The 16,511-nt window shown below is 38.1% G+C and overlaps 1 protein-coding gene across 1 annotated transcript; it reads left to right on the top strand.

Annotated features, from left to right (window-relative positions):
- Nucleotides 1-13,370: 13,370 nt before the first annotated feature.
- Nucleotides 13,371-14,342, top strand: LOC121474599 (olfactory receptor 11L1-like). The gene has a single exon (XM_041727525.1). The coding sequence runs from the start codon at nt 13,371-13,373 to the stop codon at nt 14,340-14,342; it is 972 nt and encodes a 323-aa protein (XP_041583459.1).
- The last annotated feature ends 2,169 nt before the right edge of the window (nt 14,343-16,511 follow it).

Below are 16,511 nucleotides of genomic sequence, written 5' to 3'. Positions count from 1 at the left end.
CCTGAGGAGGGTTTTCCTAACCATGCATCCACCTCAGACCCCACCTTACCCTTCCTATGTTGGGAATTCTCTTTGATGCAGGTATAGTACATCTCTTCTCATTTTTCTCTCATGCTAGCTCCTAAACTACTCAGCAGAATAAAAAACCTTCAATCTTAATACAACTAAAATTTCCTCATTTCCTTTGGTGCCCTTTGAGCTTGATTCCACTGACATAACATGTACAATTCCCAGAATTCCCATAAAAGTAGAGCATTATAGTGAAAGATAGTGAATTTGAAGCTGAAATAGACCTGCATCCAAACACTGCTGTTCTGACCCTGGTGAGTGATATTATTGTACTCAAATGCCCCTCAGGTGACCCAGGTGAGTTATGTAAGCCTCTCTGTGTCTTTGTGGATGAAACGGGTCCTTTTATAAGACCTGTATGGGTTTTTGTGCATTGAGAACATGGCATCTAATACATACTCAACAAACACTTGGACATGGTTAGGAAAACCCTCCTCAGGGGACAAGCCCCTCACTGTCCAGTCATATAATGCACCTGAGAAAAAGAAAGGAAAAGGCAAATCTTAGGGGACATAATCAGTTCAATAGTATACAGTGGCTAATTGTTCTGAATTTCCTTATCTTCATTGTATATTTGACATGGAGATGTTCAAAAGGGAATATTGTCTTCATAATTAAACTCCAAGAGGTTTAACAAGATAATAACAAATTATCTCCTAATTTTAAAACATGGCAGTCTTGAAAATAATAATTATTGATTACTACATTGGATATTTTCTTCTGCTGGTTGTTTCACTTATCTCACCAGCTCTTTCAGCTACTTGATTCTAGAAAATAGTCTTAAGTTATTAAATAAAATAATGCATTGCCCAATATTGTCCTTGGACATTAAGGATTTCTAAAAAATACATTATTATCAATAACTCTTATTGAAAAAGTAGCGGTAATGGCTCCACCACATCATATAACTATGTAAAGAATGCAGCAAGCAATGAGATATAATGTTTGGATAATCCTCATCCTTACTTTACAAAAAAGTTAAGTAGTATTTGAATATATCTCTGCAAATAATTTAAATTGATGGACTTATAATTCTGTCTCGACCCATCATATATCAAGTCCCTAGAAGAGGTAAGCAATGTTAAGGAATTAGAATGGGATTTGAGGAAGGTGACTACTTTGAAAAAAAAATCTGTGATGATTGCATTCCAGAAAATCCCCCTCATTTCTATAGTTATACAAAGGCAATATGATACTGACAAATTTGAATTTACATGTCATCAAACAGTGCCCTTAATTTAATTCAAAATATTTTTTCAACGAGATCAAAGACTTACAATTCTCAAAACACTTGAACATCTATCCTATTTATTTAAATAGTTATTTACAAAAACAGGGACTGAATAGGTATCGTGATGACACTAAATTCATATCTTTCGATAGTAACTCTGAACATAAATGGGCTTAATGACTCATCAAAAGGTGCAGGGCTTCAGACTGGATGAAAAAGCAAGACCCATCTATTTGCTGTATACAAGAGACTATTTTAGATGTAAGGACACCTACAGCCTGAAAATAAAAGCAGGGAGAACCATGTACCATTCAAATGGTCTGCAAAAGAAAGCAGGGGTAGCCATCCTTATATCAGATAAATTAAAGTTTATCCTGAAGACTGCAGTAAGAGATGAAGAGGGACACTATATCCTACTTAAAGGATCTATCCAACAAGAAGACCTAACAATCATCAATATTTATGCCCCAAATGTGGGAGCTGCCAGGTATATCAATTAATAACCAAAATTAAGACATACTTAGATAACAATACACTTATACTTGGTGACTTCAATCTATCGCTTTCTACAAACAACATATCTTCTAAACACAATATCTCCAAAGAAACAAGAGCTTTAAATGATACACTGGACCAGATGGATTTCACAGATATTTATAGAACTTTACATCCAAACTCAACTGAATACACATTCTTCTCAAGTGCACATTGAACTTTCTCCGGAATAGACCACACTCTGTGTCACAAATCAGGTCTTTTTTTTTTTTTTTGGATATATATATATATATATATATATATATATATATATATATATATATATCAGGTCTTAACTGATAACAAAAGATTGGGATCATCCCCTGCATATTCTCAGACCATAATGCCTTGAAATTAGAACCAAATCACAACAAGAAGTTTGGAAGGACTTCAAACACGTGGAGGTTAAGGACCATCCTGCTAAAAGATGAAAGGGTCAACCAGGAAATTAAGGAAGAATTAAAAAGATTCATGGAAACTAATGAAAATGAAGATATAACCGTTCAAAATCTTTGGGATACAGCAAAAGCAGTCCTGAGGGAGAAATACATAGCAATACAAGGATCCATCCAAAACCTGAAAATAACTCAAATACAAAAGCTTACCTTGCACCCAAAGGAGCTGGAGAAAAAACAGCAAATAGATCCTACACCCTGCAGAAGAAGAGAGTTAATAAAGATTCTAGAAGAACTCAATGAAATCGAGACCAGAAGAACTGTGGAACAGATCAACAAAACCAGGAGTTGGTTCTTTGAACGAATTAGTAAGATCAATAAACCATTAGCCAGCCTTATTAAAAGGAAGAGAGAAAAACATTCAAATTAATAAAATCATGAATGAGAAAGGAAAGATCACCTCAAATACCAAGGAAATACAAACAATTTTAAAAACTTACTGTGAACACCTATATGCCAATAAGTTAGGCAATCTAGAAGAAATGGATGCATTTCTTGGAAAACCACCAACTACAAAACTGGAACTGGAAGAAATAGAAAAACTGACCAGGCCAATAATCAGGGAGGAAATTGAAGCAGTCATGAAAAACCTCGCAAGACACAAAAGTCCAGGGACAGAAGGCTTCCCAGGGCAATTCTTTCAAACTTTTGAAGAAGAAACTATACCTATTCTACTAAAGCTGTTCCAAAAGATAGAAAGAGGTGGAGTACTTCCACACTCGTTCTTTGAGGCCAGCATCACCTTAATTCTAGAACCAGACAAAGACCTCACCAAAAGAAGAACTATAGACCAATACCCCTGATGAACATGGGTTCAAAAATTCTCAACAAGAAACTAGCCAATAGGATGCAACAATACATTAAGAAGATTATTCATCATGACCAAGTGGGATTTCTCCCTGGGATGCAAGGCTCGTTCAACACCCGTAAAGCAATCAATGTGATTCATCATATCAGCAAAAGAAAAACCAAGAACCATATGATCCTCTCAATAGATGAAGAGAAAGCATTTGACAAAATACAGCATCCATTCCTGATCAAAACTCTTCAGAGTGTAGGGATAGAGGGAACATTCCTTAGCATCTTAAAAGCCATCTACAAAAGGCCACAGCAAATATCATTCTCACTGGGAAAACATGGGGAGCCTTTCCCCTAAGGTCAGGAAGACAGGAATGTCCACTCTTACCACTGCTATTCAACATAGAACTAGAAGTCCTAGCCTCGGCAATGAGGCAACAAAAAGAAATAAAAGGCCTTCAAATTGGCAAAGAAGAAGTCAAACTCTCCCTCTTCACTGATGACACGATACTCTACATAGAAAACCCAAAACACTGCACCCCAAGATTGGTAGAACTCATATAGCCATTCGGCAGTGTGGCAAGATACAAAATCAATGGCCAGAAGTCAGTGACATTTCTATACACTAACAATGAGACTGAAGAAAGAGAAATTAAGGAGTCAATCCCATTTATAATTGCACCCAAAAGCATAAGATACCTAGGAATAAACCTAACCAAAGAGGTAAAAAATGTATACCCTAAAAACTAGAACACTTCTGAAAGAAATTGAGGAAGACACGAAGAGATGGAAAATTATTCCATGCTCATGGATTGGCAGAATTAATATTGTGAAAATGTCAATGCCTCCCAGGAAAATTTACACATTTATTGCAATCCTGATCAAAATACCATGGACTTTCTTCGGAGAGTTGGAACAAATCATCTTAAGATTTGCGTGGAATCGGAAAAGAGGTCGAATAGCCAGGGGAATTTTAAAAAAGAAAACCATAGGTGGGAGCATCACAATGCCAGATTTCAGGTTGTACTACAAAGCTGTGGTCATCAAGACAGCGTGATACTGGCACAAAAAGAGACACATAGATCAATGGAACAGAATAGAGAATCCAGTAGTGGACTCTCAACTCTATGGCCAACTAATATTCAACAAAGCAGGAAAGACTACCCTGGAAAACAGTCTCTTCAATCAATGGTTCTGGGAAAATTGGACATCCACATGCAGAAAAATGAAACTAGACCACTCTCTTGCACCATACAAAAAGATAAACTCAAAGTGGCTGAAAGACCTAAATTTGAGACACGATTCCATCAAAATCCTAGAGGAGAACACAGGCAACACCCTTTTGGAACTTTGTTTTTTTTTTTTTTAAATAAATTTTTATTGGTGTTCAATTTACCAACATACAGAAAAACACCCAGTGCTCATCCCGTCAAGTGTCCCTCTCAGTGCCCGTCACCCATTCCCCTCCACCGCCCACCCTCCTCCCCATCCACCACCCCTAGTTCGTTTCCCAGAGTTAGCAGTCTTTATGTTCTGTCTCCCTTCCTGATATTTCCCAACATTTCTTTTCCCTTCCTTTATATTCCCTTTCACTATTTTTTATATTCCCCAAATGAATGAGAACATACACTGTTTGTCCTTCAGTAACTTCTTGCAAGATACATCCCTGAAGGCAAGAGAAACAAAAGCAAAAATGAACTATTGGGGCTTCATCAAGATAAGAAGCTTTTGCACAACAAAAGATAGAGTCAACAAAACTCAAAGACAACCTACAGAATAGAAGTAGATATTTGCAAATGACATATGAGATCAAGGTTAGTTTCTAAGATCTATAAAGAACTTACTAAACTCAACAGCAAAGAAACAAACAATCCAATCCTGAAGTGGGCAAAAGACATGAACAGAAATCTCACAGTGGAAGACACAGATATGGCCAACAAGCACATGAGGAAATGCTGGGCATCACTGGCCATCAGGGAAATAGAAATGAATACCACAATGAGATACCACGTCACACCAGTGAGAATGGGGAAAATTAGCAAAGCAGGAAACCACAAATGTTGGAGAGGATGTGGAGAAAAGGAAACCCTCCTGCACTGTTGGTGGGAATGTGAACTGGTGCAGCCACTCTGGAAAACTGTGTGGAGGTTCCTCAAAGAGTTAAAAATAGACCTGCCCTACGACCCAGCAATTGCACTGTTGGGGATTTACCCCAAAGATTCAGATGCAATGAAACGCCGGGACACCTGAACCCCGATGTTTATAGCAGGAATGTCCACAATAGCCAAACTGTGGAAGGAGCCTTGGTGTCCATCGATAGATGAATGGATAAAGAAGATGTGGTTTATGTATACAATGGAATGTCACTCAGACATTAGAAATGACAAATACCCACCATTTGCTTTGACGTGGTTGGAATTGGAGGGTATTATGCTGAGTGAAATAAGTCAATTGGAGAAGGACAAACATTATATGGTCTCATTCATTTGGGGAATATAAAAAAATAGTGAAAGGGAATAAAGGGGAAAGGAGAGAAAATGAGTGGGAAATATCAGGGATGGAGACAGAACATGTGAGACTCCTAACCCTGGGAAACAAACAAGGGATGGTGGAAAGGGAGGTGGGCGGGGGATGGGGACGACTGGTGATGGGCCCTGAGCGGGGCACCTGATGGGATTTGCACTGGGTGTTATGTTTTATGTTGGCAAATTGAACTCCAATTAAAAAAGAAAGAAAAAAAGAAAAAATAGTTTTTGCTCATATAATACCTAAGCTAGTGTTATTCCCTGTTTGAACAATTATCAAAGCTGAATGGCTTTCTTTTTATTAGAACAAAATATATTTCCTTAAAGGCACCATCTGTTAAAGACATCTGTACTTTTAGGATGCCTGGATGGCTCAGTGGTTGAGCATCTGCTTTCAGTGTGATCCCAGGGTCCTGGTGTCAACTTCTTCATCTGGTTCTCTGCAAGGGGCTTGCTTCCCCCTCTGCCTATGTCTTTGCTTCTCTCTCTACAGCTCTCATTAATAAATAAATAAAATCTTCAAAAATAAAAGACATTTCTAGGATGAAATAGAAAAAAGATGAGATAGAGCAATTTTAATTTATCTTGTAAAACCATTTAATCTATAAAATCATCCATTTATCTTCTTCGAATCAGATGAGATACCTCCACTTCTTTTTCATTACTTTCTTCTTGGCATAATTCTAAAGCAGGAGGACATCCTCCACTGAGCACATACCCTTTTAGCTAGAAAACTCTCAAGCACCGCTCTCAGAAGTAAAGACAGTGAAAACCAGGAAGAATGCAGATGAAGTTTTCTGTCTCCTTGCTCACTGTGTGAAACCTCTGTTGATTTCCATGCACTTACTTCCCCTCCATTATTTTGAGAACTAGTAGATTTGGTAAGACAAGGCTGTACCACTTTTACCTAGAGAAGCAGGAAAGAAATCTGTGCCAACATGGCCTCCATATCCGGACAGTACTGGGGAACTAATGGCTCCATAGTGACCTTGAGCTCAGTGACCTTGAGTAAATCACTTACTTTCTAGGCCTTAGCTTTCTTACTTGCAGATCGGTACCCAACATGTAGACCTATTGCCAATGTGATATGAAGAACTACATTTAATCACTGTGGCTTGAATTAAATAAATGTTCAAGAAATATTGGCTATATTATTATGAGTCTCATTATTTTACCTTTTATAATGAAAATGGTTGTTATTGCCATGAAATATTATCAATTCTCTTAATTTGAAGTGACTTTCAGAAACATCTTATTAGGTTTAAGTTTACTATTAAATATCTATAATTTTTATATAATCGTTCATATCATAGTGATAAATAATTACCAAATTTCAAATTTCTCTGTGCAATTATAAATGAACTTATCATGCAACAATGAAGAATACTTTAAAATATCAACTTTACTGTGAAATAAAAAAGAGGAATTTAAAAATATTTTTGGATGAAAATTTGAATATTTAAAATTATCTGTAAATTAGTTTTGATGTGATGAATTTATTTTTTTTTAATTTTTTAAAAGATTTTATTTATTTATTCATGAGAGACACAGAGAGAGAGAAGCAGAGACATAGGCAGAGTGAGAAGCAGGCTCTATGCAGGGAGCTGGATGCAGGACTTGATCCGGATCCCAGGATCACACCCTGAGCCAAAGGCAGACTTAGACCTGGTTGAACCACCCAGGGATTCTTGATGTGATGAATTTAAATGTATTTTTATTTTAATGCAATAATAATTCTTCATTAATATGCAATAAACTTTAGTAAAAATACGTTTATAATGTTTGAATTAAGAAATCAATAACAGGATTCTTGCTCCACTATGAAATAAAATGGCCATTATGTACATATTTCATGATATGTTTTTATTTTATTTTTATTTATTTTTTAAAGATTTTATTTATTTATTCATGAAAGACACAAAGCACGAGAGAGAGAGAGACAGAGACACAGACAAAAGGAGAGCAGGCTTCATGCCAGATGTAGGTAGGACTCAATCCTGGGTCCTCAGGACCACAACCTGGGCTGAAGGCGGCACTAAACCGCTGAGCCACCCGGGCTTCCCATATTTTTCATGATATGTTTTTAATCCGCATTATCCAGCTTAGTCTTAGATGTGATGTTTATCCACCTGTGCTCTAATATCTTCTTTCCAGAGAAGAGACATCCACCCTTGTCACCATGTCCTTGAATATTAGAGGAAAGCTCCATGGCGCCCCCTACCTTCCATTGTTTGCTGTCTCACCAGGCAGCCAGGTTGATTTGTGAAGCTTGATTTCAGAGCATTGCTCATGTTCCATGTGCTCTCCAGCTGGCTGCCCCTCATGTGTAGACAGTGATGATCTTTGTAGGCATGGACACCCTCTCGTCTCCATAAATAGAGCTGTGGCTAATGTGTACAAATGAAAGTGCCAGAGAAAACCGTCAAAGTACATAGTCTGCTGTGAAGACCTTATCATGCCTTTCTTCTTTTTTTTTTCTGCAATGGAGGAATTACACGCCTAGATTTGAGATTAGATAGGAAAAGCACACCACTCACGAGAGTAATGTACAGTCTATAAATGACCCTTGATTTTGTTCCCCTAAATTTAATAGCCTGAGAAAAGACCTAAGGAGGAAAGTTAGTTATAAAAGTAGTTGCAACAAATGCCGAGATGATCCAGGTTACATAAAATTAGCTAAAAACAACCAAGATACAGGCTATATAGTAGTAGCCTAATTGCATAACCATATATGTAGAACTCACAAAAAAAGTTTGGAAGGTAAGACATCAGGTGCCTACCTCTGGGAGATAGTATGGATATGTATGGATAGTATGGATATGTATGGATATAGTATGGATATGGATCCCACCCTCAAGTAACTTGGACCTTCTTCCCAACAGCCTTTATTACCTGTAAGCACCATGGCTTCTGATGGTGTAGTATATGACATATACACAGTTGTGGCCATTTGCTGTATATTTTATTTCATCACAGTTTACTAACTTGAAAATTATTTTTACTACAATTTATTGCATATTAATTAAGAATTATGTTGTTGAGTTAAAAATAAACATCCATTTATGTATATCACATCAAAACAAATTTAGTGATATTTTTATCTACCTCTTTCCATGTTTTCTGAAAAGTATATACATGAATCAAAGTATTTCAAAGATTGTTATTAGTTAAAGCAAACATCAATGCATCAGATGATAATGACCTTTCATACACTTGGATTTGTTGTTTTTATTTTTTTCTGTGTTTTTGTTTTGTTTTGTCTTTAATCCTGCTATACTACAAATCGTTTGAGGACCTTTTCTTTTCCAAATCATCTTCCAAAACTCAAACTAAAACAGCCTTGCAGACAAACTCAGATATTGCATTTCCTTTGATAAATTGACAGATTCACATTTAGAATGAGCTTGGGTACAGATCACTTTCATTGCATACATTAATTTTTGGTCATAAATTTTTTTTTCATTCAGTTATACTTGCAATTAAAATATGATGGCAGAATGCCATTCAACAAAAAGCTGCCATCATATATCCAGTTCTCAGGACAGGTGGTTCTTGCTGTATTTTAGAGAAACACTCATTTTGATTCGATTTTTATCTCACCATTTTTAAGACTAATCCTAATTTTTAAAAAAACACCACTCCAAAAGAATGTAAAAATTTGTCTATCTTGAATGTGTTATAGACATCTAAGCCCCAGTGGGCAGAAGTGAATCTCAGAAGATTGGTTCCATTGTTTACTAACTCAATTGACAAATTACAGAAAAATATCTGGGGACCAGGATTCTCAGAAGGGCTTGGTCCCCAAGAAACCCAGTTATTGAAAGGAGAGGCCTATTTCACCCAGGGTCAAACCCCAGCAGAGGAGATGGCAAATTTCTGCTTGCATGAGGAAAGCACAGCCCACATTTGGGTTCCAGGAAAGCAAGGCAGATCCTGGAGGAGGGACATTTTAGGGCTCTCCATGCTCGGAAGAAAGACAGGTAGGAGAGGCTTATGTAGACAGGCAGAGAGGTTTTCAGAAGGAATTCAACATGGTGTATGTTTTAGTGTCAAGTGACATAAATTTTGTTGGATTGTTTGCTTTGGCTGTTGACATTGAATTCTAAAATTACACAGACTCCAATAAATTATTCCTCGTTATCTAGGCAATTTGGCCTCTGCTGATGATGCTCTATCTATGTGGAAACTAAGTAAATTTTCTTGCCTAAATTGTCTAGCATATAAATCTGTAGTAACTGAAAAGTAACCAAGAAGGAATTCTTAAGGAGCCAAGGTCCATTGGTTGACTCTAGGCAAGATTGCAACAACAACGTTTTTAATGTTTATTTTCATATAATTTCAAAGGAAGCTAAAAAAAATAGAGCTGAGGTTATACTGGTTGCTCTAGTACTAAAATGAACTCAGCATTTTGGAAGGCAGATCTTTTCATTTTGATTTGATTTGTTTCCTGTTTTTTTTTTTAAGCTCAATATAATTAAGGCACTTCTAGCATTTGACTCTTGAATTGAGGTCCTAAGCTCCCAGAATGGCAGCAGAGTAGCCCAAGAAGATATCATGAAGAAGCTTGTATCTGAGCAGACTAGGATATGAGCCACTTAGAAATATACAGAGATAATATCCCAGGTAACTGAATGTGTTAAATCAAAAAGAGTCAAGACCTATGTTTGAACAATACTAAGGGGGCTGGAGTGCTGGGAGCAGAATGGAATAGAAGAAAAGTGGATAAAGAGATTGTAGAGGAAGTGAAAAGAGAAGTAGGGCCTGCTATACCATGAGGGCTTTGGCTTTTCTTACTTAAGCTTTAAGAAATCACATACCGGGATCCCTGGGTGGCGCAGCGGTTTGGCGCCTGCCTTTGGCCCAGGGCGCGATCCTGGAGACCCGGGATCGAATCCCACGTCAGGCTCCCGGTGCATGGAGCCTGCTTCTCCCTCTGCCTGTGTCTCTGCCTCTCTCTCTCTCTCTGTGACTATCATAAATAAATAAAAATTAAAAAAAAAAAAGAAATCACATACCATATAGTTCAATATGTATAAGACACATCCAATACTGTATCCCTGATAACAAGTGCATAGATTTTGCTAAAATGTTGTTTTCATTTTATATGAATTTTTTGCAGTCGAATGAAGATAATATTCCCAATGATTTTGCTCAAATATGAGAGGAAGAAAAGAACACAGCAAAAATAGTGAACTAAAACAACAACAAATTAACAGGACAGTTTATTTCTAATGTGTCCATAAGCTGATCTGCCACATTGATTTACCCACTTATCAGGAATGATTCACAGTACCCTGTGCTGCCAGTAAACCCAGTAAGCTATGCACCATTGTGGACTTTGAGCAGAAGAGTGACACGTGCTGTCCTCTGTTTGTTTGTTTATGTATTTATTTATTCTGTCCTCTGTTTTAAAAGTTTCATTCTGGCTGCTTTATTGAGTATTTACTGAATACTCAGGGCACTGTCAAGGGCAGGTGGATGTGGATAGGGTACAAGGAGACTATTGAACAATCCAGGTGAGAGGAAGTGGCATTTCTGCAAATGTTTTCAGAAGGAGCCAGATGATTTTGGTAAGAAATTAGATCCTAGGTATGAGAAAAACAAAAGTCAAGTTTTCTGCCCTGAACAAGTGGGAGGATGGAGTAGTCACTAATGAGATGGGAGAGACATACAGGGGGAGACTCTTGGGTGAGAAAGAAATGCAGGTTAGTTAGTGCTAAGTTCCCTATTTTTTAAAGATTTTATTTATTTATTAATGAGAGACTCTGATAGAGAGAGGCAGAGACACAGGCAGAGGCAGAAGTAAGCTCCCTGCAAAGAGCCCAATGTGGGACTAGATCCTGGACCCCAGGATCATGCTCTGAGCTGAAGGCAGGAGCTCAACTGCTGAGCCACTCAGGCATCCCAAGTTCCAAATTCTATTTTGACATGTCAATGTGCATTTCAAATAGGGAAGTTATTTACATGAGACATATTCAAGCTTAATACACAAATTTTGCTGTGAGGACCAGGTGATAGAATTTACAGTCAAGAGCCTGCATCAAACCTCAAGGACGATGAGGATATATTGAGGGGTATTCAACCCTGATGTCCTACACTAACAGGTTGGAAGATGAGGAAAGATGCTAAACAAAAAAATAGATATGATGTGAGATACAGGTCTGTAGTTGAATTCAGATGGTGCATAGCTGGGCATGTTCAAGGCAAGAGTAGATCCAGGAAGACAGTGGAATCATCTAGCCATTCTGACAACAGATTAAGACATTTGGAATGCTTGAAGAGCCACTGAAACGTGGCATTATTGCTTTGGTGGAGTGATGAGGGGAAAACCCTAATTGTAGTGGATTCAAGGCAGGGGGATGAAGGCAGTCCACAGAGACAACACCCTCAGGAAGTGAAGCAGTCTATGTGAGTAGACAGATGCAGGCAGTAGGTTCTGGAGAACAGAATGACATCAAGACCTCATCTTTCCTGTTCTTTCTTTTTCAAGGGAGAAAAAACCCAGCTTGCTTATATGCTAAGGAAATGATCTGGCAGACAGGGACCATTGTTAACTCAGGGGAGTAAGGAAGTGTCATGCCTGCTATACCTCCCACCATGTAGGAGGGTGTAAGAACTAAATAAAGCATGTGTGGAAGGAATTGACCTAACCCAAGAATAGACCTTTAATTTGGAGGATTATTAGGAAGCAGATGCAGAGGACCTGAAGGTGTACTTGGGGAATTCAAGTGCTTGAGCATCTGGATATTCCCACTGGAGGATTTCAGTTTTCTTCAGAACAATAGGTCTTTTGTTGAAGGTATGTATAGACAGACAAGGAAATGTTGGAGATGTCCAAAAGAGAAAAACATATGAACTAGTCACTGGGGAAAATGGAAGAGTACATGGATGAAGAAAAGGTGGAGTCATTGTTCCACAGGACTACAGACACACAGAATTACTGGTTATGAATTTTAAAATGACAACATTATGTTTTGCCCCTCATCTCCTTCATTTCAGGAAAGCTTAGGTATGGCAGGTGGATGTTGCCTTTACCCAGGACTAGCTTTGACAATGAAGGAAAGGAAAGCAAAGGAAAGGTGACATATTGAGTTTATACAGGATACATGCTCAGTGGCTCAGTATGGTATCCAACTGGGCAAGAAAAGGCACCAATGGACGTATGCGTTAGCCCAGCACAAAGCTTCCCACCTCCCCCCACCATGTACACACACACACACACACACACACACACACACACAGAGCAAGGTATCCATAAATACAGTTTGAAAGGAGAATGAGTAAACTTCCCCAAGGTGTCATAGGAGATATGCTCTGTCTGATTTCTATATCAGACAAAGTCTATCTGTGAGAAAACAAAGTCATTGCTTCCATATATGCCTGTTTTAAAAATGCCATTATGTTTAGTTTCCATGTTGGCATTGTATTAGAGATTTTTTGTTTTGTTCTGATTGTTTGTTTTGTTGTTTTTGTTTTTATCTTTGGATCTGAGACTTCTAAATTTCAGAGAACACAAGAAATGGAATTTGCTGAGGTTCTTTCCAAGATCTAACATCCACATTCCGCTTGTGATGTCAAAGTAATTTCTTATAAAAGCGAGATAAAATTTTTGCTATAAAGTTCTTGTCCTTGTAAAGTGTTATACATAGAGATCTAAGCTATTAAAAATGGTCTCTCATCTACAAAACATCAGTAAATACAGATATTTGTATGGCTTGTGTACAGTGCTTTTCCAAAACATTTTTCCTTCCACAGGCAATGAAGCCCCCAAATGTGTCCAGTGTCACTGAGTTTCAGCTGCTGGGGTTCCAGAACCTTCTTGAATGGCAGACACTGCTCTTTCCCATTTTCTTGTTCATCTACTTTCTCACAGTCACAGGGAATGTTGTCATTATTGCAGTGGTGAGCGAGGACCAGCAACTACAATCACCCATGTACGTATTTCTCAAACATCTCTCCTTTCTGGAGATCTGGTATACATCCACCATTGTGCCCCTTCTCCTAGCCAACCTACTCTGCCATGGCCAAGCCATCTCCTTCCCTGCGTGTATGATGCAGCTTTACTTCTTTGTGTTCTTTGGGGCTACCGAATGCTTTCTTCTGGCTATGATGGCCTATGACCGATATCTGGCCATCTGCAACCCACTCCACTACTCTTTCCTGATGAGTCCTGAAATCTGCACCAAGTTGGTGGCAATCTCCTGGTTGACAGGTGTTGGCACAGGATTTCTGCCCTCGCTAATGATTTCCAAGTTGGATTTCTGTGGTCCTAACCAGATCAATCATTTCTTCTGTGACCTCCCACCCCTCATGCAGCTCTCATGTTCCAGTGTGTTTATCACCAGGATGGTCATCTTTATCCTGTCAATTGCAGTGCTGTGCATTTGCTTTTTTCTTACTCTCATATCCTATGTTTTCATTGTGTCTACCATATTGAGAATTCCTTCAGCCTCTGGCCAGATGAAGACCTTTTCCACATGTGGCTCCCATTTGGCTGTTGTCACTATCTACTATGGGACCATGATCTCCATGTATGTTCGCCCCAATGACCACTTATCACCTGAAATTAGTAAGATAATTTCTGTCTTCTATACTGTGGTCACCCCATTGCTGAACCCTGTCATCTACAGCTTGAGGAACCAAGAATTCAAAGAGGCTGTTAGAAGAGTCATGAGAAAAAAGTGTGGTATCTATGGAGTAAGAGTGAAGGGGAGTTTCTGTGTTAGGTAAGAAAAATTAACAATAGATTAAGTTTGGGAATATGTGAATGGCAGTTTTGGAGCCTTCAAACTGTAATGCCATCCTTGGCACTATGTTGAATTCCACAAGCCATAATAAAATAATTTCTTCATGACCCCTTACCAACAATCATTCAGAAGACAAGTCATCATTATCAAATCATTTTGGGGGCAATTTTGTCCTTTGAAATTTTCTTTCACCTTCTGATGAGAATCTAATTGTGTGATTTCAGGGCATGATGATTTCACACATTACTTTCAGATTTTACAATAGGATTTATCCTGAGTTCATAAGCATAGTGTAGAAAGTTATACATCTTTTAAGTACTGGTAGGAGACTAGCCTTATAGATTCAAATCCTGGTGCTTTTGGTGCCTATGAAATGTCTATGGAGTGAATGAAGATAGAGAAATTATTATTGACCTAATGACAAGAAAAAGAAGGGTTTTTTTAAATGCCAAAAATCTATCTATAGGAACTTAGAAATTTTAATGTTTTTGTTTAATAAAATCACAGGAAAGAAAACAAGAGAAGGAAGATGACAGAGGGAAGGAGGCATAAGTGGAGGGAGAGGGATAGGTGGAGAGAGAGAAGAAGAAAGAAGAAAAGAGAGAGAAAGACAAAAGACACAGAGAGAAAGTAAAAAAGAAAAAGGAAAGGAAAGGAAGCAGATGTGAGGGGAGGAAGTTGGGAAGAAAGGAGTCAAAGTTTCTTTTATCAGCAAATATCTAGAAGACCTCTATTAATCCTGCCTACTATCTCATTCATTAATTCCACAAATATTTTCAAGCCCTTTATATATGCCAGTCCTCTTGCTGCATTCTGGATTGCCCAGGGACATAATGGCAAAGCAATGCCCAAGGAAGGTTTTGGCTGAATAGAGCCTCTAGCTTTGAAGGAGAGAGAGAAATGTAATGACTTATGAATGGAATAATGGATTTATGTCTATTTGTGATGTTTGCTGTGAAACAATAAAGTATACTATGGTGCATTACATGGAAGGAGGGTATGAATCAACATAGAGGGTTAGGAAAAACTTTCCATGTTAATGTTGTAGTTTAGCCAACCCTATACAGATGAAGAGAATGAGATTGAAAGCAGTAGTCTGCTTAACTCAGCATAATACCCTCCAGTTCCATCCACATTGAAGCAAATGGTGGGTATTTGTCATTTCTAATGGCTGCTGGGGGTGGGGGTGAATGAGTGACAGGCACTTAGGGGGGCACTTGACAGGATGAGCACTGGGGGTTATTCTGTATGTTGGCAAATAGAACACCAATAAAAAAATAAATTTATTATTAAAAAAAAGAAAGGAGTAGTCTAGGTAAAGGGCAGGAGAGGAATGTTGGGGGAAGCCCGGGAACCTGGAATGGAGGAAGTAGATGAGTTTGGAGAGAAAGGCAGGAGCTGGTCCCTGAAAGTGATTCAAAGCCCTATAAGTGGTTTTGGAATTTACACTAAGACAAATGATGGGTTATTGAAGGGTATCATATGGTAACTGATATGATATATTTTGCATTTGCAATTCTTCCTAGTGTTTAGAGAAAAGAGTGAAAGAAAGAAACAGTTGGAAAAAAGAAAGAAAGAAAGAAAAGAAAAGAAAAAAGAAGAAGAAAGAAAGAAAGAAAGAAAGAAAGAAAGAAAGAAAGAAAGAAAGAAAGAAAGAAAGAAAGAAAGAGTAGGTGGAATCATAGCAGTAACCCACATGGGAGAGGAACTTGGCTTGATTTTAGTTTTTTTTTATAAATTTATTTTTTATTGGTATTCAATTTCCCAACATATAGAATAACACCCAGTGCTCATCCCATCAAGTGCCCACCTCAGTGCCCCTCACCCAGTCACCCCCACCACCCACACAACTCCCCTTCCACCACCTCTAGTTCATTTCCCAAAGGCAGGAGTCTTTTATGTTGTGTCTCCCTTTCTGATATTTCCCACACATTTTTCTGCTTTCCCCTTTATTCCTTTTCACTATTTTTATATTACCCAAATGAATGAGACCATATACTGTTTGTCCTCCGATTGACTTATTTCACTCACCATAATACCCTCCAGATCCATCCACCTCAAAGAAAATGGTGGGTATTTGTCGCCTCTAAAGGCTGAGTAATATGCCATTGCACACATAGACCACATGTTCTTTATCCATTCATCTTTGATG

The sequence above is a fragment of the Vulpes lagopus genome, chromosome 13, assembly GCF_018345385.1.
Source record: "Vulpes lagopus strain Blue_001 chromosome 13, ASM1834538v1, whole genome shotgun sequence".
Classification (NCBI taxonomy): Eukaryota; Metazoa; Chordata; class Mammalia; order Carnivora; family Canidae; genus Vulpes; species Vulpes lagopus.
This window is presented reverse-complemented; position numbering and strand designations above follow the sequence as displayed.

Excerpts from the sequence above, each read along its gene's own strand:
- LOC121474599 (XM_041727525.1), top strand. The coding sequence starts at position 13,371 with ATGAAGCCCCCAAATGTGTCCAGTGTCACTGAGTTTCAGCTGCTGGGG.